Source organism: Acipenser ruthenus, chromosome 26, assembly GCF_902713425.1.
Source record: "Acipenser ruthenus chromosome 26, fAciRut3.2 maternal haplotype, whole genome shotgun sequence".
In the NCBI taxonomy this organism is placed as follows: Eukaryota; Metazoa; Chordata; class Actinopteri; order Acipenseriformes; family Acipenseridae; genus Acipenser; species Acipenser ruthenus.
Window position 1 is genome coordinate 3,755,047 of NC_081214.1, and position 23,532 is coordinate 3,778,578.

The window sequence follows — 23,532 nt, forward strand, 5'->3', positions numbered from 1 at the left end:
CATTGTTAGCATGCATGTGTTTAATTATTTTAATGTAATTATTCTTGTGCTCTGCTTTGAAACCGGTGTAAAAAATATTAACATGTTGATAATAAAGGGAAATCTTGAATCTAAAATGATAACTAGTCACATTCCCAGGGTAGCTTGGAGACACAGTTTTAATTGTACAATTGTAATTATTTATATGCAGCTCTGTCTTTGTTTTTGCCGCAAGGAGATTTCCCATCCTGCTCTACTGATAACTATTACAAACCACATATGGAACAAAATATGTTCATCAAATCAACTCCCTTTCCCTACAAACTACATGGGGAGCGCCGTCTCTTTAAATTCAAGATGTGCGAAACCCTTGCATAATTCATCCGACACATTCCACATTAGCACTTGCAGAATACTCGTTTTTCAACATGCTTTAATTAAGAAGCGTCTGCAAATAGACCACAGAAAGAAAGAGCAGGTCTGGAGTGTTAATTAAAAGTCGTGTAATTAGAAGCAGTCGTCCTTAAGTTTGATGACACGTTTAAATTGAAGAACAAAGGGCCTATAGATACATATTACATCCATGCATTGGTGATACAGTATACTGGGCTATTGTATTAATCCAGGCCACCCATATACTATAGCATCACAATGCAAAAACACTATAGTTTCCTATAATACATTACACTATGTCCTTCAGTATACTGGGACAGTCTAGTGGTTTTGGAGGGTACTATAGTATTTTTTTTTAAGGCATGTTGTTTAGATGGGCATGGTTTTACACATATTATAGTTTTCCATATTAGACTACAGTAAATGTTGTACTGTACAATTTTTACTATACGGTTATTGCCATTGTTGATTCATTTTAATCACATTTTGTTTTAATTTATTATTATTATTTATTTCTTAGGAGACACCCTTATCCAGGGCGACTTACAATTGTTATAAGATATCACATTATTTTTTACATACAATTACCCATTTATACAGTTTTTACTAGAGCAATCTAGGTAAAGTACCTTGCTCAAGGGTACAACAGCAGTGTCCCCTACCAGGGATTGAACCCACGACCCTCCGGTCAAGAGCCCTAACCACTACACTTTTAGCACGTATTGTTTTTTACTATCAGGCGCCTGCTCACTGTAAATAAACCACGCACTTCTTAGTAAGGGAGATATTCTTTGTAGAAATATGTTTATAATTGGGTTATGTATTTGATTATTGTCCTGAAGCCCGGGAAAAAAACAAGATGAGGGTCTTGCTGTGCTATCCTGACGACTGAGAAAAATAAACCGTATGGTGTTAATTTAATCAGAAGTAACATGATCTACATTTACATCATATCTGCAGTCACGGCTTGGCATCTTATTCAATGATTTATGAAATATGAAATAATGTCCCGCTGCTACCTTTTCGTTCATGATGACAGAAAATAAATGTGTATAAGTCCCGCCTCTCCTTGCCGTTCCGTACAATGTGGTCGTGTTCCAGGCGCATGCGCAAACAGCTTCTGTCGTGCCGTACTGTCATGAGTGGAGCTGCTGCAATTTGAAACGCAGGTCCGACGTGAGCTGACTGGAATGGGGTTTACGTCTCTCTAGATAGAAAAGGCTCTGGAATTGTTATGATTTTGGGACGTTTGGTAAAAATCAGTTACAGCAAAAAACACATCGCAGGTGCGCTTCTCCTTTCATTTATTTATGTTTTCTAACAAATTACTTGCGCAATGTAAAATGATTAAGAAGCGAGCACGCTTTTGGTAAACACTCGTAGGTAGGCCTGGCTTCGTGCATGGCATGCTAGTAACACAAACAGGAGAAATGAAGTGCTTGCAATCAGGGGTATTTAATATTTCTGTTTAAACAAAAAGCCGCGCGGTACTTCTAGTGAAGCAGTGAATTAATAAAGTTATTAACACCTTGGCTTCAAACAAGTTTAGGCACGTCCATTAACAAATGCACGGTCACGTTTATTCGAAATAAAGCAGCGTGGATTTAGTTAACGCGCCTGCAGCACAAGTTTCGTCCGTGAAGTATTACACAAATGAATTGCATTAAGAAGACGTAACAAGACGTTTGTGTTACTGTTGTATGGTTAGTATGAGAATGAAAGGGAAAAAGCAACTGATGGCAGATCACGTGCATCACCTCCCTCTGTTGCAGGTTGTAGAATTAGGATATCTGTGTAGCTTGTTCTCCTAAAAAATATATTTTTTTTAAAACTTGTACAAATTGAACCTTAATAGTTATGAATGCATTTTCTATGGTCAACAACACCATCAAGAATTCCCTAATTCTCAATAATAGATCCCCATTACTTTTTATTTTAAACAAAACATATATTTGTTTTATATTATGTATGTTTTACTGCTTCTGCTTTTAAACGATGTATTGTACCGAGTCCAGATATATTGTATAATACAGACTGCAGGGATGGAAATAAGACTCCTATTGCACAGCAGTGTCACCCAGTCTGGATTTTAACAGGAGCTTCATTAGACACAGTGTATAGGTAATAATCTCAGTTGTGATTCTGTGCTGTTTACATTTCCAATAGTCTTCAGCTTCAAACTATTAAGACTGCTTGCATTTGTATTAACTTGTTATGCTTTATATTTGTGTTGATTGCTTATCCTCTCCCCTGCAGAATGGCCCTGAATAAATCAATGCACCCGAGAAACCGATACAAAGACAAAGCCCCAGATTTTGCGTATCTGGCTTCCAAGTACCCTGAGTTCAAGCAGCATGTTCACACCAACTTGACAGGCCGAGTCGGGTGAGTGAGTGCGAGAGAGAGAGATGAAGGGGGGGCTCGGGCTCTTCTGCCATGCTGTCTGTTTTTGTTACCCTTATCCTTCTGTATAAAGAATGCTGATGAAAGAATTGCAATCTGGCAAATACGATTCTCTGTGTAATGGATGATCACACCTTCAAATTCATAGCTGAAATGGAGTTTTCAGAAAAAAAAGATGAATTTTAGTTAGACATAACAAACCAGTGCATTAGGGAGTCTTTTACTCCGAACCTTGGACATTAAACCTGCATCTTATGCATCAGATCGTTTTTAGGAGGGAAGTAGTGAAACACAGCATGTGCTGTCAAATCAGTAATTACATGGAGCTGCTTCGCTACACAAACATCAGGTGTTATTTGCTGACTGATATTCCACCCTGCAGTACACAGCTGGGGCGGGTTATCTAATGGCATTGGTATTGAAATGATTTCCTGTCATTGGAATATGCTTCATCTCACCCGGGTTCCTGCCAGATCAATAGTCTGTACAGCGAATCCATCGACACTGTGGTGTGCTGCACTGACACGCCCCTGGAACCAAAAAATAAATAATTCTGTTGAGCGCGATTACGAGTAAGAGCAGTTCAACTGAAATATTTGGTTATTTGTTTATTTAGCAGACACCTTATGCAAGCCGACTTTAAAGGAATTGCAAAAAGTGTTAATACGGTTCCCTTTAAGAGAAATCAAGACACAGCAAGTAGAATTATGATTGAGAGCAGTAGTAGAATACAGCAAAGTGTGGATCAGCTCAGTGCAAGTACAAGACCACTCCAGCACATGGCTACATACTGAATGAGAAAAGAAAATGTGTGAACGTCTTGAGTTGTATTTAACACACAGGACGTCCTGCAAGTCCAGTACTGTAAGCAAAATAACAAATACCATTGACTGTCAGCAATGCAAATGAGAATGATCTGAATTTATTCCTCTTTCTGTAAAGAAGTGTCCCACCTTAAAGAATAGAGACACAACCACTGTTACAGTCACGGCAATGATGCCTGCTTTATGTGTAACACACGTACTGTCACTGAGACTGAGCAGCTGCACGGGATGTTTCTAAATCTGTACCGTTGTTTTAGAAAATCTGCTGCTCTCTGCTTTTAAGAACTAACCAAAGAACAAGAAGATCTTCTGCACAAGACTGACCAGTGATAATACTGCTATACATGCCAACAATCACCCTTTTTAACTATCCTTTTAAGCTTAAGGATATTATATTATATACAGCTCACAAGTTTGAAAGGAGATATTGTTGTTTCTGTGCTCCAGATGGGTCTTGAGCACCAAGCAATGTTCTGTTTTTGTTGTGTGTTGTTTAGTTACCCTCAAAAAAAAAAAAAAATTGCACATTCAAAGATAGCAACTCTTGCAAGGGATGGGGGCTGTTTATGATTATAACAGAACATGCTGGGTGTGGGGGGGTCTGGAAACTGAACAAATTATCAAGGGGGGGGGGTTTGTGAGATTTAATGCAGGCATTTGAAATGTCTTCGGGGTGTGTGGTGACCCCTGCTTCACTCCTGGGCAGGCTCTGCTTTACCCAACACAGCCACTCTTGCATAAGGACTGCACCAGACTGCTCTCTGCATGAGGATTGCTAGTTAGTTCTTTATCTGGCTTGTCTGTCTTGGCCCATGAAGAAATACTGTAGTTCCGTAGTCCCTGTATTGTTATACAAACGAGCTTCTGTTTTCATGTACAATACCATGCAACGTGTAGCGTACAAACATCTCTGATTCAGGGAACTAAACCAGTAGGTTGCACTTTAGGCTCGGAAGTAAAGGTATTTTCTCAGAAAGAGGCATGGTGCGTGTTACTGGTGTTTTCTGCTGCAGTTTATTCTGTGTTCAAAGGGCAAGGATCTATCAGAGAGGAATTTTGTCTAAACCTGAATGTTGCTTCACTTTTCCTGCTTCCATTTGTTAATGCCAGCACCATCCTTGTCATTCATCTTTTAATTTGTATTGCATCTCATAACCCTGAACAGCATACTGAAGACTGATGCAGTATGAAGATGATGCTCACATTAGACAACGGATGCAAAGCTGGAAAAACTAAAGTCATCAATCCACAATGAATTAATAAAAGGGTGGCAATGGAGAAGCCCATGCCTGTGATTATACCCGGATTGTAATCCCAGTGAATCTGAAAAATCTCCCATGGGAAATATTTCATTTTTGGCCGCCGACTCTCTTATCGAGCATTGTCCTTCGCTGCTTCTATGAAAACATCATGAGTGATCCATTCGACCTGTTACATTGTGAGCTGCTGGAGAATGGTCCTCTACTCAGCTGTAAGATTTCATTTCTTATAAAAACTAATAACCCAGTCTTTACCATTTAAAGGGGCAACATAAGCAACGGTTTGCATAATGATAAGGAACAAAGGCTAATGAAACAATAAGAGCTTGTACAATTTAACTGGATCACCCACACGTGTGTAGTGTGTTATTAGGCGTTGCGTGACACTTAAGGTTATAACATACCACTTAACAAAATTAAATAGTTTTAAAACCAGTTTTTAATTGGTTTGATTATGGTTTGCACATAGGCTCTAAACAGCTTATTAAGCAGAAACAAAGGTTTTATCATTCCTCCTAGGTCACAGCTGCACCAGGCCAGGACAATACATTGGCAAGCCTTTCAAAATCCTTATACAGCACAGGTTCCTCTAGATTAACATGCCATTCAGCAAGAATCTGCAAGGCAAAAGATAAGGAGGAGGATGCTTAGAAGTGATGCACGACTTGTCTGTTGGGTAAGACTTTGCGCAGCTGGGAGTTTTCAATTGGATAAGGGGACTCTGAAAATAATTGAAAACTTCAGTGTGTTAATGTATTATTCATTGGGTTTGTTTTTCATCACCCGAAACTTAGTAGCTGGGATGAAAAAGTGTGGGGGAAAAATCCTGAAATGAATAACAGGTTCTGGGGAGTAATATAATTTACCGACCACCCCACCTACTTTGCATTAATATAGATGGAGTAGGTGGGTCTGGCAGAGTCACATGGTCACATCATGTGAATGGAACGAGGAAGGAGATTTGGTCCTGGCGTGTAGGGTTCTCTCGACAAGCTCTGAGCAACTCAGTATTGGTGCAACTTTTTAAACAGAACTCTGCCCTACTGCATAACATCAGGCAGACATATAGGGATTGAGGTGGATGAGCATGTGAGATTAACAGTGCAGTGCAGGTGCCAGGTACAGTACAGTGCTGTGTATGCAGGCAATTTGCTAATAAAGCCTCCTGTCTCTCTGAGCTGCCAGGGCTTCACGGCACAGCGCTGATCGATGGTGACCTTGGGGAATGAGCCGCTCCTCCTGTGCTGAATCAAACACATGCTGACCTAGCAAGGAGCCCCTCTCCGCTGGGTGCTGGAGTCTCCAAAATACTGCTGCTAATTAAAGTGAAAAAGCTCCTCTGTTTCTGTGTCGCGGCTTGCAGGAACGTGGACACTCACGGTTGTTATAATGAATGGGGTTTGAACTGGAAACCTGTAGGGAGAAGCATTGGGTTGTTTAATACGGTGGGAGACAGGTTCTCTTATGTTGTTTGATCTCTGATCTGCAGTAAACTGGGTTCCTGTTTCAGGCCTTGCATGTGACAGTCTAGCAACACAGTCTTAGTTTGAAGGGGGAGAAGTGCTGTGAGCACAAAGGACATAAGAAGCTTGGGTAGTGCAGGGGGATTTTTTTTTTAAATCGAGAGGTTCTATGTGCACCAATGTGCTTTTGCACATCTGGCTACTCCTTTCCTGAACCGTGCTTTCAAACATGAAGATCACATGTCGTGTGAATGCATATCTTAAACCTGGTTTTACTGCAAATACTGGTCATTGATTACAAAACAAGGTCAAGCATCCAAGCTAATGGGGGTAAGCAGTCTGCTTAGCTGATTTTCTGGATAATTGAGCCACACCTTTTAAAGCTACACAGGCACAATGCAAGACTGCAAACTACTGCAAGCACCTAGCTGTGATCTCTAAAAGCACAATGCTGCCAGGAATGAACCTTTTGCCGGCTGCAAAACCCAAATGATCTTCAAACACAAGGGGCAGAGGGGAGCGATTAATATTGAATGTTTCCTGCCTCGTTCAGATTTTGTTTGATCGTGAGGTTTCATAACAGGAACTATAGTTACAGCTCACTAGTCTGCTCCTCCCCATAGCTACCAATTACAGTTGTAGAAGGGATTCTATTTTAGGAAGCTGGCATCAGCAAGACTTTATTTTTTTTTTTTCTCTTCCGAGTCCTTGGAGCTGAAAGTTGATCATTAGTTCCAGTGAGCTTCTTTCTGCATCGTTTGAGACAGAATTACTGCCGGAGCCCGAAGGCGAGCCTGTGTCCTGGGCCCACTGCTGCAGGGATGGCTGGGTCTACCCTCCTGTCCACACAACACACTGTGTTTCATCAATACAGACAAAGAGTAAAAACGCTGTCAGAAAACATACCTGGATCCTTCATTTGTCTTGTTTTCTGCTTGTGATTAAGAACTGTATTCTCTCATTTTGGGTAACTGTAACTCTCTAGTGTCTTCTAGTTGTTGCTGAGTTCTTGTAGATTAAGACTATACAATTTACAGATGACTGTAGGCTGTTCTGCCCATCTAAGCGCGGTTCCTAGTAGCCAGTTGATCTCAGGCATTGAGAAAGGCTTTTGTCATAGAACTTACAAAGTTACTTCCAGCATTTTGTAGGTATAATGAAAGTGCACGTGACTTGGGTGATCTAAGAACTGCACTTTACATTCATGTTGATGCAGATCTTGATCGGTGTATTTCTCCTATGTATTTGATCAATGTAGAAGTGCTTATCACTTAGGTAAAGTGATCTAGTTTGAACGTCGTACCTGGAAGAAGCCCTGCCTGATTAGAGGTGTAACATTACAGTGTTTAATATGGCATAGCTTTATACACCTCATCCCGTCTGTCACCTGGACACTACAGAAGTGCTAAAATTAAAACAGAAATATGAAACACTGCAGGGAAACCGTTCGCATGTGGTTTGTGAACTGTGATGTTACGCATGTGTGTCTCAATTCAAAACGCATTAGGAACCCAGTGGGACGTGTAATCACATTCTGGGGTTTGGGAATGTGTCAAAGTGTGTGTGTGTGTGTGTAGGGGGGGTGTTTAATCCAGCAGCAGGTGTGAGTTACAACACACAATTAACATCCGTCAGACTACATTTCCAAAACAATCTCCATCACTTGGAACCACAGATGGGTCTGATTTGGCGTCCCTGGGGATTAACCCCTTCACGGCTGCAGTCTCAATTGCATATCACTGTCCTTCACTTTCATCCACCGAACGCAACCCCATCTCTAAGTGACGGGAGCGCAAAATAAAAAAAAAAGGTAAATCATCGTGCATTCATGAATCGCTTTTTGACTTTGCAGGATTCATAATTCAGAAAGTTCTGACGGGTCGCTGTGTGCGTGATTTAAAGAATGTTTTTTTTTACATGGTGGTGTGACTGCTAAAGTGACATCTCTGCTTTTACTGTCAGCCTTGCTTGTTACAATTTCATTTGAATTCAGCAGAACCCCAACCCTGCATCAACTTCAAAATGAATGCATAAAATTAGATGAGAGACGGAAGAGAAGTGAACCATACTAATACTAACGGGACAGGGAGTTCAGATCACAAGCCAGTCAGTTTGGAAGTCTTAACCCGAAGTGAGTGGACAGTAATCCAAATCACACAGTGATGTCAGGATTGCTGCATAGGGCTGCCATGTCTTTGAGTGCATGAAGGAGTGGTTTGGCAGAGCTTTGTGTGTGTAGACTGCCTGCCCATTGCACTAGGTGGTGTCCTCTCACACTGACACAGGGTCAGTGGTTTCAACTGCGGGAATTGCAGTAGCGGCAGACAGTAAATATCTATTACTGTATGTATGTGGTGTGCTCAGAGGGTCCTGCCCTTACATTCGTGTCCCTGCAGGCACTGTCCAGCCCAAAGCCTACCAAGATAAGTTGCTTTTTATGGCTTTTTGAATATGTGCAGAATTTGAAATCCTGAAAGGTTTGGGGGTTCTTTAATTCTGGATCTGGTTGATTATTTTTATCTTCATACTGCTATAACAGGTCATCGTGATATTATCAATAATTTGTTTAGTCTTGTACTGAAAAAAAAAAAAAGTATCATCCTACCATACTGCTCCAAGCAAGAAACACGTCCTAATGCTATGACAGCACTGTGTTATATACATCAGTGTAGCCTTTTATTACAAGGACCTGAAATTACCCTTTTTAAACACATTGTGGATTTGAAGCCACACTGAACACAGGCTAGAATTCTGTATTGATTTGCTCTAAAATAAAGCAGTGTCGTATGAGGTGAACCCCTGGTAGAGAAATCTGAGTCCTATTGAAAAGAATAATTAATGAGACCTGTTAGATTTTACAGCACAAAAACAACTGTGGGGGGAGCAGCAAGTCAACGTTCAATAAGGAATGTTCTCTTCTGCTCCTCCAAGTTACCCCATGCCATGCTGTAATCAATAGCGCATGGGGTAACACTTCAGCTCTTCCTTGATGGAGGGTCACCCATCCAACCACTGATCACTCCTGCTTGACTTCTGAGGTTTCATCGGACCGCAGCCCACAGCGGGGTGTTTACAGGTACTGTCTTTTCTGTGTTGTGGCCTGCACAGGGAGGAAAGAAATGAGGGCCGCATATAAAAACATGATCCTGACGCCTCTCAGTGCTGACGCTCAGGGCAGACGTGAGCCAAGCAGCGCTGCAGGGAGACTGACGGCGTCCGAGCCTTGAGTTACTCTTGTTCTCGAGCAGCGTCTGAAAGCTGCATTGTCGTATCTGTAGATTTGAAACTGGTTTCCATGGAAACCGTGCATAGTGCCCTTGTCTGAGCTTCCGTTGCAGTGGAAGGCAGGCATGATGTAAGCCTGTGTGTGTGGGGAGGGCGGGAGGGAGGGTAGCAAGGTTCTTTACAAAAGGTGGTGTCAACCGTACAGTACCAGTTGAGTCTAAAAAGAGGGTATGTCATGTCTCATTCAGCCTTGTCGATTTAATTCATGAAGTGAGCTGGCTGTCTTCCATTCCCCAGTTTGAATTTCAAGGACCCAGAGGCAGTGAGGGCCCTGACCTGCACTCTTCTCAAGGAGGATTTCGGGCTGACCATTGAGATCCCCCTGGAGAGGCTGATCCCCACCGTCCCGCTGCGGCTCAACTACATCCACTGGGTAGAGGACCTGATCGAGGGGGGCGGCCAGCGGTGGGGCATCGATATCGGTGAGACCTGCAGCTCCATCGGACCCTCCAGCAACAAACAGCATTTATGTGACGTACAAATCCCAATAGAAACAAAGCACAACATATTATGCAAAAGTATTTGTTAAATCACATAATCCTGGTGGGAGTACTGTATACATTAACACGTGATGCAGACACCTTGTCAAAACTTTTTTTTTTTTCCATTGAATATGTTTCTTTTTTAGTAGCGTTAGCTCCATCCTGTCTGCTGCCAGCCCCTTTTAGTCAAAAATAAATTAAGAATTAAATTAAACACCACAAAAGTAATAGGAAATCCTGTTGTAAATTCCTTTGTATTGTGTCATTATTTATTTATTTTTTTTATAGATTTTATTTTTTTAAACCCGTATGTTGCACCCTGGAGTAAACCCCTTTTGATAAATATGTTTGGTCCAGACATCAGGTCATAAAACCCGAGTTAAATTACAGCCTAGTTTATTCTCATTATCCCTGTCTGGATTTCTGGGCTACAACCTACCATGCGCTCATTGTATGCGTTTAACCTGGTCGAATATTCTTCTCGATTTCCTGTAACGCGCTGCATGAATTACAGATAAAATGTATTTTATTGTATTGTAAATTTAACAAGAGAAATCTCATCAACCAGGCATTGTATCTCTGGGATCTGTTTCAAGCGCAGTGTAAAGCAAAGTGGCAGTGCGGATAGCTCAGCTGTGTGCTCCCAATTATCAGGTCAGCCACCGTTGGGAATAACGCACTTGGTAAACTGGGGGAGTGCAAAGGGACCAGGCCCTGGCCTCTGCCGGCTCTTGTCAGGCTGTTATTGATGGCTGGCCCTGGACCATTGTTGGAGCTGTCAGACCCACGTACGCAAGGATTGATGGATGTCTGATGGACAGCCTTGCTGTTGAACCCTGTTGACCCACAGGGGGGTTCTGTAACCCTCCCAGCATGGCAGCCACCAAAACCGATCCTAATCTACTGTGTGACTTTAAAAGAGACTATCCTGTTCGTTATATATTCTGGTTAAATATGAAGAGATAGAGGAAGCTGGGTTTTAAAATATATATTGACCTCATCTGAAAAAAAAACACATACATGTATGTATGTATGTATGTATGTATGTATGACATGATTCAATCCCAAAAAGAGACTGCTAATACAAAGGTGTGGCTGTTGTTTCAGGTAGTTTTGTAATGCCAACTAATGTCCGTTGAGGAAGCTGAGACCTATTCATTTGTGAACAAGCCAGATTCGAACCCAAGCCACTGCCTTAAGCCCGTATGTAAACACCATGTGTTGGGTGCCCCCAGTTCCCACTTGTCTGTGTGTTTACAGGGACCGGCGCTTCTTGTATCTACCCCTTGCTTGGAGCCTCCATGAACGGCTGGTTCTTCCTGGCTACCGAGGTGGATGACATGTGTTACAACTACGCCAAGAAGAACGTGGAGCAGAACAACCTCTCTGAGCTCATCAAGGGTGAGGAAAGAAGGGACCCCGAGGCTTTGCTGCTGACCAGCCCCTGCCTGGCTGTCTCTTTTAGTCTTGGTTTTTGTTTCTGGTCTTGTCATGCTACAAACACAAAGGAAATGAGCATGCTGTGAAGTTTGCTTAATAACCCTGACCGACCCCTAAATTGTTTCAGTGTCTCCGTCTGGCCCCTAAAATGTTTAAAGCAGTTTGAGAATGTGATCCCAGCGCCAGCCGTTAAGTCTGCCATTGACAAGGACAGTAAATGCATTGGATACTGTGGTCGTGGCTGTGGTGTTTTTGTAGCCTCATGGTAAAATATGTATTGTATAAAATAGTCCTGACTGCTGGAGTAATGGCAGTGTTGCCTGCGTGACGGCTCGCCTCCCTCTCTATCAGTGGTGAAGGTCCCACAGAAGACTCTCCTGATGGATGCCTTGAAAGAGGAGTCAGGGATCGTCTACGACTTCTGTATGTGCAACCCTCCCTTCTTCGCTAACCAGCTGGAGGCTAAGGTACAGTGTTTCATGCCTGCTGTATGTATGTGTATATGTATAAAGCTCCAGAGCCCTCTTGTGATCAGTTGTGTATTGCCAAATAAACTAATGTTATTGAGTCATTTAGCAGACGCTTTTATCTAAAGCGACTTACAGAGTCTAGGGGGTGAACTATGCATCACAACTGCTGCTGCAGAGACACTTACATTAAGACGTTGTTTGTTTTACATCTCATCCGAAGGACAGAGCACAAGGAGGTTAAGTGACTTGCTCAGGGTAACACACACAGTGAGTCAGTGGCTGAGCCGGGTTTAAACCAGGAACCTCTTTAACCATTGGTCCACCGAAAAGTGTCAGATCACCCCTGACTAACTACTATAAAAACATGTTGTCTGATCTAGTCTGTCTTCCATATATCTAACCGGAAGCTGGAACCTGCAGCAGCACTTCTGTGATAAAGGGATAATCTGGATACACTGCAACTCCCACAGGACCTCTTTGTCCTTGCCAAAAAAAAAAAAAAAAAAAGGTTCACCTTCGCTACGTTTGAGCGGCAGTGAAATGATTATTGCGTGTGCTGCACTGCTGTATTAATTTGACGTGAGATGGACAGCTCCAGGTCATGCACCCTGTGCCGTCACATTACTCCCCCACCAAAGCGCAAAACTTGCCTGTGGTGAGCTCTCTATGCCGTCCTAGTTCTTTCTATTGAAGATACAGGCTTGACCTAGCTGATGAAATATGGGATAGATATGTAAATGTGACTGATTATTTGAATTTGGGATTTTCCGAAGCTCAAAGTAGAATGATCCCTAGGTCTAAGGCTCTCCCTCCCTCTCTCCCTCTCCTCTGCAGGGTGTGAACTCCCGGAGCGCGCGGCGCCCCCCTCCCAGCTCCGTGAACACTGGGGGTGTGACGGAGATCATGGCCGAGGGGGGGGAGCTGGAGTTTGTGAAGAGGATCATCCACGACAGCCTACAGCTCCAGAGGAGGCTACGGTGAGAGGGGAGGAGGGCTGAGGGTGGGGATTGATGATTCGGGAGGATAATCCATTACCGTCTGCCACAGCACAGGAGGCTTTGGTAAAATGGGGAGGGGTACGTATTTACTTGTCTGTTCATTTGTTCAGAAAAGAACATGTTAAGGTTGGAATATTTTTTACACAGTGCAGCCTGGAAGCTTGCACAGAGTAAAAAAAAAATAGACTGGAAGAAACTAAAGTGTTGGTGAGCGATGGATGACCCTGTGCACTCTTTAAAAAAATCATTCACACCTCTAGGAATCTGGGTTGGGACTCATGTGTCTAATGGGCTTGGTGGAACCTTAGTTCACAAAACCAGCATGACTGAAATCCCCCAGGGCTGAGTAGCATGGAGGAGGAGGAGGAGGAGGAGGGGGTAACAGACCTCTATGTCATGTAACCAAGAACCTGTCTACTTGAGGACATTGTTACAAAGAGGCAGCGGAACCAGAACTCCTCCGGAATTCGGGTTAAATTCCAATATAGTTTAAAAAAAAAAAAAAAAAAAAAAAATCTCCAACCCTTTTTTTTTAATTGTATTTATTTTTTTATTCCAGGTGAGGCTAACTAAAAAGCATTAAATATAATAAAAAATGGACAAATATATTAATAAATAACAATCATCTTCCAGTCACTGGTGCAGATGGTTGTCTTTTTTGTCTCTTCGTACCCCCTCCCGATCCATCGTTCCAAGTTTGTTTAATTAATTGACAGACAGGCTAAACAATTGCCATTCCCAGATCCGGAGCACCCCGACGGGAGCAGATGCAAGTTGACTGCTGTGTGCCCCCCTCTGCCAAGAGCTGACAGGGGCTCAATGGAGTGAGACCGAGACGCTGTAGTTAGCATGACAGGGGGGTGGGCTGTGTGATTAGAGATGATTGCCATCGACACACCTGGGCTTCCTGCAGTGGGGAGGGTGGGGGTCTGGCTTGGCTGTCTCCTCCTCACTGCCCACTTGTATTATAGAGACACCTGCTGTTTAAAAATGCTTTCCAGACAGATCTACAGACGGGAAGCAGCCGCTGTACCCTATTTAATTAAAGAAATGCATAAATAAATACGCCGTCTTCAGTGTGCGTGTGCACAAGTATCCCAGGCCCGCGTAGATTGACAGATCCCCAGAGAGCCTCAATTGTTTCCACTCTTTAATTATAGGTAATTCATTTTGGAAGGGAGGAGGGAGGGGGGAGTGAAGCTGTAATGTATGATCTTGTATTTTGCCAAAACGTGCGAGAGAACGCCAGTTGCAAATCAAAGCTCTGCTCGACTCGAACTCAAAAGACTGCACGTCAGGGTTGTTACCAATGCTAGCCTCTGGAGAAATCTTCTTTTTAATATGCTGTTTCCCTATTGCTGCAAAAAATTAGCTAACAGCATATTCCTGCCCAGAGGGTTTCAGAGTTGACTTGTCCTTCTTGCGTGTACGATTGGGCTTGTTTCTGTTTGTTGTTGCCAGCGCTGGTTGATCTCTGTCCCCCGGTATCATGTAGCTCCCTACCTCGCCACGGACACGCTTCGGAGAAAACACATTTGATACCACAGTAGTTGGGGCAGATGTGAGGACTAATTCAGTTCAACAGTATATTGTTGCATTGTCCAGCATATCCATTTGCATTTGTTGGAACTTTCATTTGAAATCATAAACTGTTTTTCATTACTAAAAATGGATTCAGGGACTGAGGACTGTGTCACTTTCTACCCATGTGTCATACGTTCAGAGAGGACCTGAATCCCCAGCCCTGTCTGTCCTTCTCTCCCTAGAAAGAACAGCTTGCTGAATCTAATTCCATCGCAGAGCTGGGAGATCAGATTCCTGGGAACAGTGCAGTTGCAATCTGCCATTGTTTGGGGAGAGCTCTGTGTTTCTGTTGTGTGGGGGAGTACAGCCTACCCTTTTATAACTGTGTTTAGTGAAGCGCGTTTTCTTAGTGATAAGATCTCAGAACAGTAAGTTACATTATAGAGGACCTTAATATGCTCAACAACACATAGTTAACTCCCCATACATAAAAAAATAAAGAAATATGGATCATGTCAAGAGAATAGCTTTGCTGCTGTTTATCCAATCATATACAAACACTAGCTTTCAAGACCTCAAAAGTCTTCAGGTGTAAGTGGAATAAGAAACAGGCGCTTTACATACATGCAATAACACCTGCCTCTTTACATTTTATTATTAGTATTATTTGTTTATTTAGCAGGCGTCTTTATCCAAGGCAACTTAGAGAGACTAGGGTGTGTGAACTATGCATCAGCTGCAGAGTCACGTTGTCTCACCCGAAAGACGGAGCACAAGGAGGTTAAGTAACTTGCTCAGGGTCACTCAGTGAGTCAGCTGGGGATTTGAACCCAGGACCTCCTGGTTACAAGCCCTTTGCTTTAACCACCGGACCACACAGCCACTTGCACTGGAAAAATAAGACTTTTGAAAGCTAGTGTTTGTACATTGCACTTAATCTAATAAACACATTACAGCCCTCCCCCTTTTTTATAACGCAATCATCAGGAGCCATTGTTACAAGACCCTGCTGTTTGTGTTCTGCTTTATAATAAGAACACAAGGGCTAGTGGAATGGGAGCAAGACCATGACGCTTTCTAAGTGGTTCTGCGGTCTGGCTTCTTCATGATGCTCTTTTGGTTTTGATTTACAGGTGGTATAGTTGCATGCTGGGAAAGAAGTGCAGCTTGGCACCCCTGAAGGAGGAACTGCGTAAACACGGGGTAAGCGTATGAATTCAGGTGTTGATCATGAGACAACGGCAGCCGCAGAAAGAATTCAAACATGTACAGAATCATTTTGTTTTTCACAGTAGTAAATGCACACGCCCACACACACTTTGCTCATACCAGTCTATCTATCTTTTTTTTTTTTTTTTTATGGCTGTCAGGTTTGTGATCTGTGATTTGCCGGAGTTTGTAACGCATATAATTATCCAGGGAATGCTCTTTTTCATCAATCAGTCCCCCTCACAGAAGCCCATCATGTCACGCGTGGCACTCTTAATTCCCATTAGAGATGGTGGATATCTTTGTCACTTCTAATCAACATGATCCAAGCGCTGGCAAAGTTCCTACCTCATTTTTAATGTGTGTGTGTTATATGGAAATACAATTAAAATGCTAATAGTACAACTGCCTGTGATATTAATTGTTCGAGCTGTTTAATACCTTCGGTAAGGGCAGGCCAACACGGTTTCTCAAGAGCCAACAACAGGAAAAGAAAGACTCTGTTGTGTTTGTACACAGAACAGTACCCATCTGTGTGGCTGTCAATGCCCTGGCGCAGTACACGTTTCAAAATGTATAAAGGACTTGGTTAGTGTTGAGCCAGGACTGTGTAACCCTGCTCTTTGTTCATAAGTAACCACTGCTGATTCTGCTTACAGGTTCCCAAAGTTACCCACACAGAGTTCTGCCAGGGCCGCACCATGCGCTGGGCTCTGGCCTGGAGCTTCTATGAGGATGTCACTGTCCCGGTAAGTTACCTTCTAAGGGAATGAGTAATGGAAAAGACCTTGAACCACTGCCTCCCAGTCCCTCTGCTCTAACCGCTAGGCTACACAGCTTCCAAGTCTCCCTGGTCTAACCACTAGACACAGCCTCCCAGTCCTTCTGCTCTAACCGCTAGGCCGCACTGCCACCCAGTCCCTATGCTGTAACCACTAGGCTGCATTGCCTCCTGTACTCCCCACGCGAATGGAAGGAGGTCACGCAGTGTGGAATACAGTGAAACGAGGGCACTGCAGAGCAGCCTGGGAAATCAAATAAGGGCACTCGCTGGTGCCACGTGGGCTTTTTCGGCAGAAAGGAGTTTGCAGATATAATTACTGTTCTAAATGGAAACGATGCGAGGGACTTGTTAAATACTAAATTACGAATTTGGCTGAAGTAACACCATCTGTTTGCATGACACAGCGAGTCAGCGAGGGAGGGAGAAAAATGAAATTAGAATAGCAGAACGTGTTCTGGATAAGCAAATGAAATAACTTTGAATTAGTCTGGCGTGCGCAGAACACAGACCACGTGCGCACTGGAAAGCAATGCAGACTGAGAATGTACAGTATACTGGAATTCGGATCTGGGTGGAGCGTTCGCCTAACCCAGCCCCTCAGATCTGCTAACGGATGCATGGCAGTGCAGTGCAGACTGAAGCCGTATTGGCAGGTTTGTAGCTTAATGGAGACGGTAAGAGATTCAGATGCAGTTTGATTCGGACGCAGTGCCTTGTCATTAGAGAGAAGTAGCTCCATGACTGGCGAGTACAAAGAAATGTGTTGGGAAGCAAAAGACTGAGTAAGAGTTTCAAGAAGAGGGTGCAAAAAAGGTGATGTTTTTGATCTGCTTGTGTGGAACAAGTGTCTGTTTCAATTGCTTTTAATAATTAACTTGGTACAATACTAGCACTTTTGTTTTGCCAATATGAACCCTGTAATTTGTTTAACGCATGTGATTCAAGACGCTCTGTAGAAAACGGTTTACAAGCCAGCATTCTCACACAGAATACATTGTGGTGCTGTCTTGTTTGGTACAAAGACGTCTAGTTACATAAATACCAGCAACAGCTTTTGGATACAAAAATACATGTGCATCGGGGTCATATTTGCCCAAATGTAATTTAAATTTATTTTGGCTCATTTTGTCTCTCTTTACAGACGCCCAACCGATGGTGCCATTATTTTGTGGTTTTTAGCGTGTATTTGTAACATTTATTAATGTACTTTTATAGGGGGGTGGGATTTGACATGACGCTGTCTCTCATAGATCTTTCTATTGTAGTTAATGATAGTGCTGCTAATGCTGATTCTATATAAATGTATGATGGGCGCTGTATCTTGATCTATCAGATCTACTTCCTCATCCAAGTTGGATAACACACCCCCATGGGCTTTGATTAGGGCACCCGGCTGCGATACATCATTTTTTTCCTTGATGGGGATAAAGGCCTTGGATTAAAGCGTCTGCCAAATATAATAATAATAATAATAATAATAATAATAATAATAATAATAATAATGTATGTTGCTAACCTAGCTTGCTTCTAAATTAGATTTACACAGAACTTGCGTATGCCAAAAACCTGAAAACGAGCGCAGGGACAAAAGACACATGAAATACAACATCGACCGAACAACAGTACCGTATAGCATTGTCTTAAACTAAAATGAATCGTCAGTCTTCTGCATCTCTGACATGCTGTTAATAATGCATCCCTAGCCGTTCCGTTAGACTCACTTAACCTGGTTCAGGGGAACTGGTGCGCTTCCTGATTCGCGGTATCCTGGCAACAGTTGCCGAGGCGCTGTGGTGTGCAGATGAGCCGTCCCCCGGGGGGGGTAGCTGTGCTCACCTCACACATACCCCCCCTTCCTCCTTCCCTGCTCAATCAACTGCTGGAGAGAATACAAGGAGGAAAGCCACTTGGGCAGAAAGATTGCCCTACATTTGTTTGCCTTCGTTTCTGAGACCTTGAAGAAAGTCCTGAGCCTGGCTGCTCTGTGCTGTACTGCAAGTCCTGAGGCAGAGAGCTGCTGCATGATTCGTTTGTTTCAAGGTTAACCCCTTCAGGAAAGGGTTCAGCCACAGAGGAACCATAACGTATTCATGGAGCTCCTGGACATGCATTATGACATAGAATGCAATGGCCAGCAGGGATCCGCAAACACACATAGACTTTCTTCTCGGCTAATAATATCATGATACTGGCTTGAAGAGATCTGAGCTTGAATTGAAACAGACAGTGGTTTTATGTTATGAGCAAAAGATGTCTTGAGAGTTGCACCGTTCTCTTTTATTGTAATGGGATTTTATAACATAGTACTCGGGCTGTTTTTTAATTTTTTTATTATTATAAATTATATGTGAAATCAACTCACCAAGGATCTGTCAAAATTCCAGTACATGTTATCTGTTAGATGTTATCCTGTACATAAAACATACAGCATAGTTATAAAGTAACAAAGTTTGTTTTATGTTTGACTGTAGTTAATGGTACAATCTTAATAAGGTCCCTCCCTGTACACAACATGTAAACTAATACGGCTAATTTCACAGCCCCCAATTAGAACTAATCTCAGACTACTCAGCGTTAATTTAGGTAGGGTAATCCAACATTGGCACTAATCCGGGTCTGTGAAACTAGCCGTAGCGTCCTGGGTTATTCTGATTTCCAGAGTGATCTCAGTGTTTCTGCACAGTTCTGATGAGCCCAGTTTTCCAGCCTGTTCCTCCCAGTGGCAGTGTGCAGCCGGGCTGGCCTGTATGGATCTCTGCTCAGCAGCAGGGCGCTAAACCGGCTCCTAATCAGGTTAAGCAGATCACGCTCTCCGAGGCAGATCCCTGCTTGAGGAACGCTTGACACCGCCTGGGCCCCCAGACACAAAGAGCTCCCATGATTAGCATGTGAGGAAATCAAATCCAGCGTTGTCTTCAATGCAGTGAGAGAGAGGAAACAAGAAGCTGGGAGTTTGTACCAGCACCAAGGGGTACAGGCAGACAGGTTAGCCCAGCGGTTACAGTGCTGGGCTGCAGTGTAGGTAGATGTTTAAATTTTGCATTGGGATGTTGGTTGGTTTGAATGGTGAACTGGGCAGTTGAAGTGTGTGGTTTCATGCACCCCGCCTGTCTGGATCTCTCCCTACAAACCATCAAAGATACAGATAGGGCTTGAGGGTAATGGGGGATGCGACGCAGGATCTAATAAAATAAATGTTTACTTCTAAAGGAGCTCTGCTTGTAGGCACTGAGGTAAAGAAGCAAGGTGCAGTGGGCAATGACACAGGAAGCTGCAGACAAAAAGCAGGCTGGCTAGTCTTCTAAAAGCACGATGGCACTGAGTGTGAGATCATTGCAGAGAGCCTCAGTGCTGCCGGTGTAAAAGCAAAGGAAAGGGGGCCATCTTGTGGTCGCTTGAAGGAAAAGCATCACATATCTCCATTTTTAACAGTTGTCATAAATTTCAGAATCATTTTAGCAACTGAATACACCTTTCAGTTTCATTTTCAAGTGGCATTTACATTTTTTCATAGAAGGTCCACCTGACCTTCGTAAACTGCAGTCCCTGTGTAGGTAAGCTACAGCCTTGGTAGCCTTAATTGCTTCTATTTGTAAACATGTAAGTAGTGCCTCTGTCGGCAGACAGGCATAATGCCACCATATACCCCTGGATTCTGCAACTATAGATAACTTGTACTAAAGAACATTGTTAGCAAGTCTCATCACCATTGTACAGGCGCTAACCCTATAAATCTGTGAAGTTTGACTGGGCTGGATGGATGGATGGCTGGCCAGGACAGAGTAGATGCCTAGCCTCCGTGGCTGTGCTGCTTTGGTATATTAACCGTCACCCCTCCCCCTCTCTGCGTTTCAGTCTCCCCCCTCTAAGAAGCGCAAGCTGGAGAAGGCTCGCAAGCCCATCACTTTCACTGTCCTGAACCCCACCGTGAGGGAGCTGACCGGCAAGGTGGCGTCCATCGGCTCGAGCGCCACGAGCAGCACCGACGTGGTCACCGCCTGGATAGAGAAGACGCTCTCCGACCTCCGGGTGAGTGCCTGCGGCTTCCTGGATTGCAGATCACTGTGCCGTGCATGGCTCACTGAAATCCACAATACAGTTGCACATTAGTCAGCATTTTTTTAGTAGTGATATTTTTTTGTATGGCTCTAGAACTCCTTTGTAATCAGTGTGACTGTTTTAACCAAAAAGTTTGGACGGCGTTGCTATATAGCACTGAGAGGGTGGTGTGCAAGAGCTACGGTGTATTGAATGGATGTTGCTGCCTTGAAATTGGGACCGTGGTAAAGCAAATCGCCCTCTCCCTTCTCTCCTCTCTCCTCAGGTCCTGCACAAGCGTGTGCCCTGTGGGAAGTCTGAGGTTAGTCTTTTCCTGACGGTCATCGAGAATTCCTGGATCCACATCCGGAACAAACGGAGGGACCGCGGCCGGCAGCTGCGAGAGGTCCCCAGAGCGCCACCAAGTGGTGGCAACAGCACACTGCAGAGCAGCGAAACCAAGCAGCCAGAAACGCCCACACCAGCACAGACCACAGAAACCGACAGCAAAACCGACACAGAGGAGTCAGAGGTTATAGTGACACTGGAGCCAGAGAGCAGCAGCAGCACCATTGGTGGAGCTCAGGCCTCGACCAATGGGAACAGCCCTATCCAGGAGAGTGGCACTAAGGAGGTAGACCAGGCAGTAGATACCGCTGCCTGCCTAGAACAGGGACCGGAAAACAAAGTGGACAGTACTGCCATTGTTCCTCTATCTGCAGAGCCAGACAGACAGGAAACAGCAGCAGCAGTGGCGTCTGCCACCAGTGGGGAAGGAAGCAGTGACGTCCAGCACTTCCTGTTTAAGTGTCTGATGAACATGAAGGATGAAGGAAGTGATGTCGTTGTGGAGATGCACTGGGTGGAAGGGCAGAACCGGGACCTGATGAATCAGCTTTGTACCTACCTGAAAAACCAGCTGTTCAGACTCATGGTGAACCCTTTGTAACCTCTGTCCTCACCCTTTTTGTAAGAAAAATCGGTTCTTTGTTCTGACAGTGGAAGAAGTTATCGTTCATGTACAAAGCTTCTATTTTTTTCCTTGAGTTGATTTTTAAAAGTTTTTTTTTTAATAAATCCTTTACTAAAGGTAATATGTGAGACTCTCTTAATTCCCTGTGTCATGCTTGATTGTGTTTCTTTTTTTACACCCAGGGTTGTGGGTCAATTTCTTTTTAAAATCATTTTAACAGAATGCTGCTGATTTCAGTTTTGATCAGTAATGTGTTGGAATTGAATTGAGCCCACCCCTGCCCTGCACCTGTTTTTACAGCTGGGGAGGGAGCCTGCTGCTGATGTTTTCACCAGGTTACTGAAATCCTGACGATAGACCAGCCAACGATAAATAACTGCTCCTCAGTTGTGGCTCTTTCAATCCATTCCAACCGTGTTCTTAATTACTGGATTGAGCAGGAGAGTCGTCTTCCAACACAGTCTTTGATTGTTTCGTTCATGTGTTGGATTTGAAATGATGAAGGACCTGGTTGCAACAAGGTCCTGATTTGTAATGGACTGTAAAGGGCGCAAGAGAACCTGCTTACAGGGGTTCATTTGTGCCGGATCGTAATGTACAATAAAAAAAACACATAGGTCAATGCATTAGGTCTAAAAACAAAAATGCTATCCCTCTAACTGAATGAGAAGATGCGATACCTTTTTATTTACCCCTGCCTACTTACCAGGCATGAACGCCAATAGAAGTTTTGCAAATGAATAATTACCAGAAATGTCCACACGATGGAGCCCTGCTACATGATTTTCCTGCTGGAGCGTTCAATGGAATATTTTTTATATTGTATGTAATAAGAATTAATCTAGGCCTGACAATCCTGCATTCCATTGAAGAGCTGCTTCTTTGAAAAGCTGGCATTTTGGTTAAGATTCCTACAGTGGTTATTGAAAACCTGCCATGCGATCTAATCTAAGCACTCGTTTTCATTGCAATGTGTCCAGGGTTCATTCCCCAGTTAGATCATAAGGCTGCTCTTCCTGGACTGGACTATTAGACCCAATAACAGGAAGCCTAGTGATAGTCAGCGAGTTCTGAAGTAGCTTCCTCTAGCGTGCTGCCTTTGCTTTCTCCATGAACCTTTGTACTGTGGAACGACAGTACTGGAAGTCGAAGCCTTTTGTGAATTAGGAATGTGGTTTACAGAGCCAAGCAAGCTGTCTGCTTTACTGGTTGAATCTGAAATGCTGTGTGCTGTCAACAGCATGTGTATTATTGTCTTGAGTACTTCTTTCCACAACAGCAGAATCCTCTCCCAGGCCATATAAGCTGTACCAAGGGTCCAAAAGTAAACCATTAAACATGAGATTGAGACTAATTAACTTCATCCTCATAAAGGTGCTACGTTGACAGCACTGAAAGCCACAGTCCTCTGCGTATTTCAGGCAGTATATGATTGGGTGGAGCTTCTAGCAGACAGACTGGAATTTTACAACATTCTGGGGTAGAATCAATCAATAAGAACCTGTAACACCTATATTATGGCAGAATTAAGTCAGTCCTGGGAAGACACGCCCCAAACTTGCCACTGCTTCAGCAAACACTTGTCTTCAAATTCTAGAAGCCTTGAATTGCAAAAAAACCCAAAACACATACTGTGCATCTTGAAATGGAGATTGAATACCACCATCGAACAGTGTACTGTAGGGGTCCTGAATATTCTAGTGCTATTAAACTGCTGTCTAACTACACTACACGTCTGCTGTTTGTATCTTTACAGCACTCCTCCCATACAGTTTAACACTGCCAGCGTTATTCCTAAATACAGTTACAAACTGCACTTTAGTTCCCACTTGCTTTTATTTTCTCTTGCATATTTGGGGGATTTTAAAAGTCCCAGCTTTGCATGTTAAACGATATGTGATGTAAATTTTTATCTTGCTGCGTTCCTTCTGTTCCTTCTGGACTTCATTGGATATTCTTGTCCGATCAGTTTGTGATTATTAAACCTGACTGTTGTTTGTTTTAATAT

At 43.4% G+C, this 23,532-nt stretch overlaps 1 protein-coding gene across 3 annotated transcripts; it reads left to right on the forward strand.

Moving 5' to 3' along the window:
- Positions 1 to 1,467: 1,467 nt before the first annotated feature.
- On the forward strand, positions 1,468 to 21,652 carry LOC117430782 (RNA N6-adenosine-methyltransferase mettl16-like). Of its 3 annotated transcripts, none has more exons than XM_034051254.3 (10): positions 1,468 to 1,658; positions 2,629 to 2,757; positions 9,844 to 10,028; positions 11,349 to 11,489; positions 11,880 to 11,995; positions 12,833 to 12,975; positions 15,654 to 15,723; positions 16,389 to 16,478; positions 20,369 to 20,542; positions 20,838 to 21,652. In XM_034051254.3, the coding sequence occupies exons 2-10, from the start codon at positions 2,630 to 2,632 to the stop codon at positions 21,498 to 21,500; spliced, it is 1,710 nt and encodes a 569-aa protein (XP_033907145.3). In that variant the 5' UTR covers positions 1,468 to 1,658; position 2,629; the 3' UTR covers positions 21,501 to 21,652. The 3 variants fall into 3 exon arrangements, with proteins under 3 accessions (XP_033907145.3, XP_058856992.1, XP_058856991.1); XM_059001009.1 differs by having other exon boundaries at positions 1,484 to 1,541; XM_059001008.1 differs by lacking the exon at positions 1,468 to 1,658 and adding an exon at positions 1,992 to 2,075.
- The last annotated feature ends 1,880 nt before the right edge of the window (positions 21,653 to 23,532 follow it).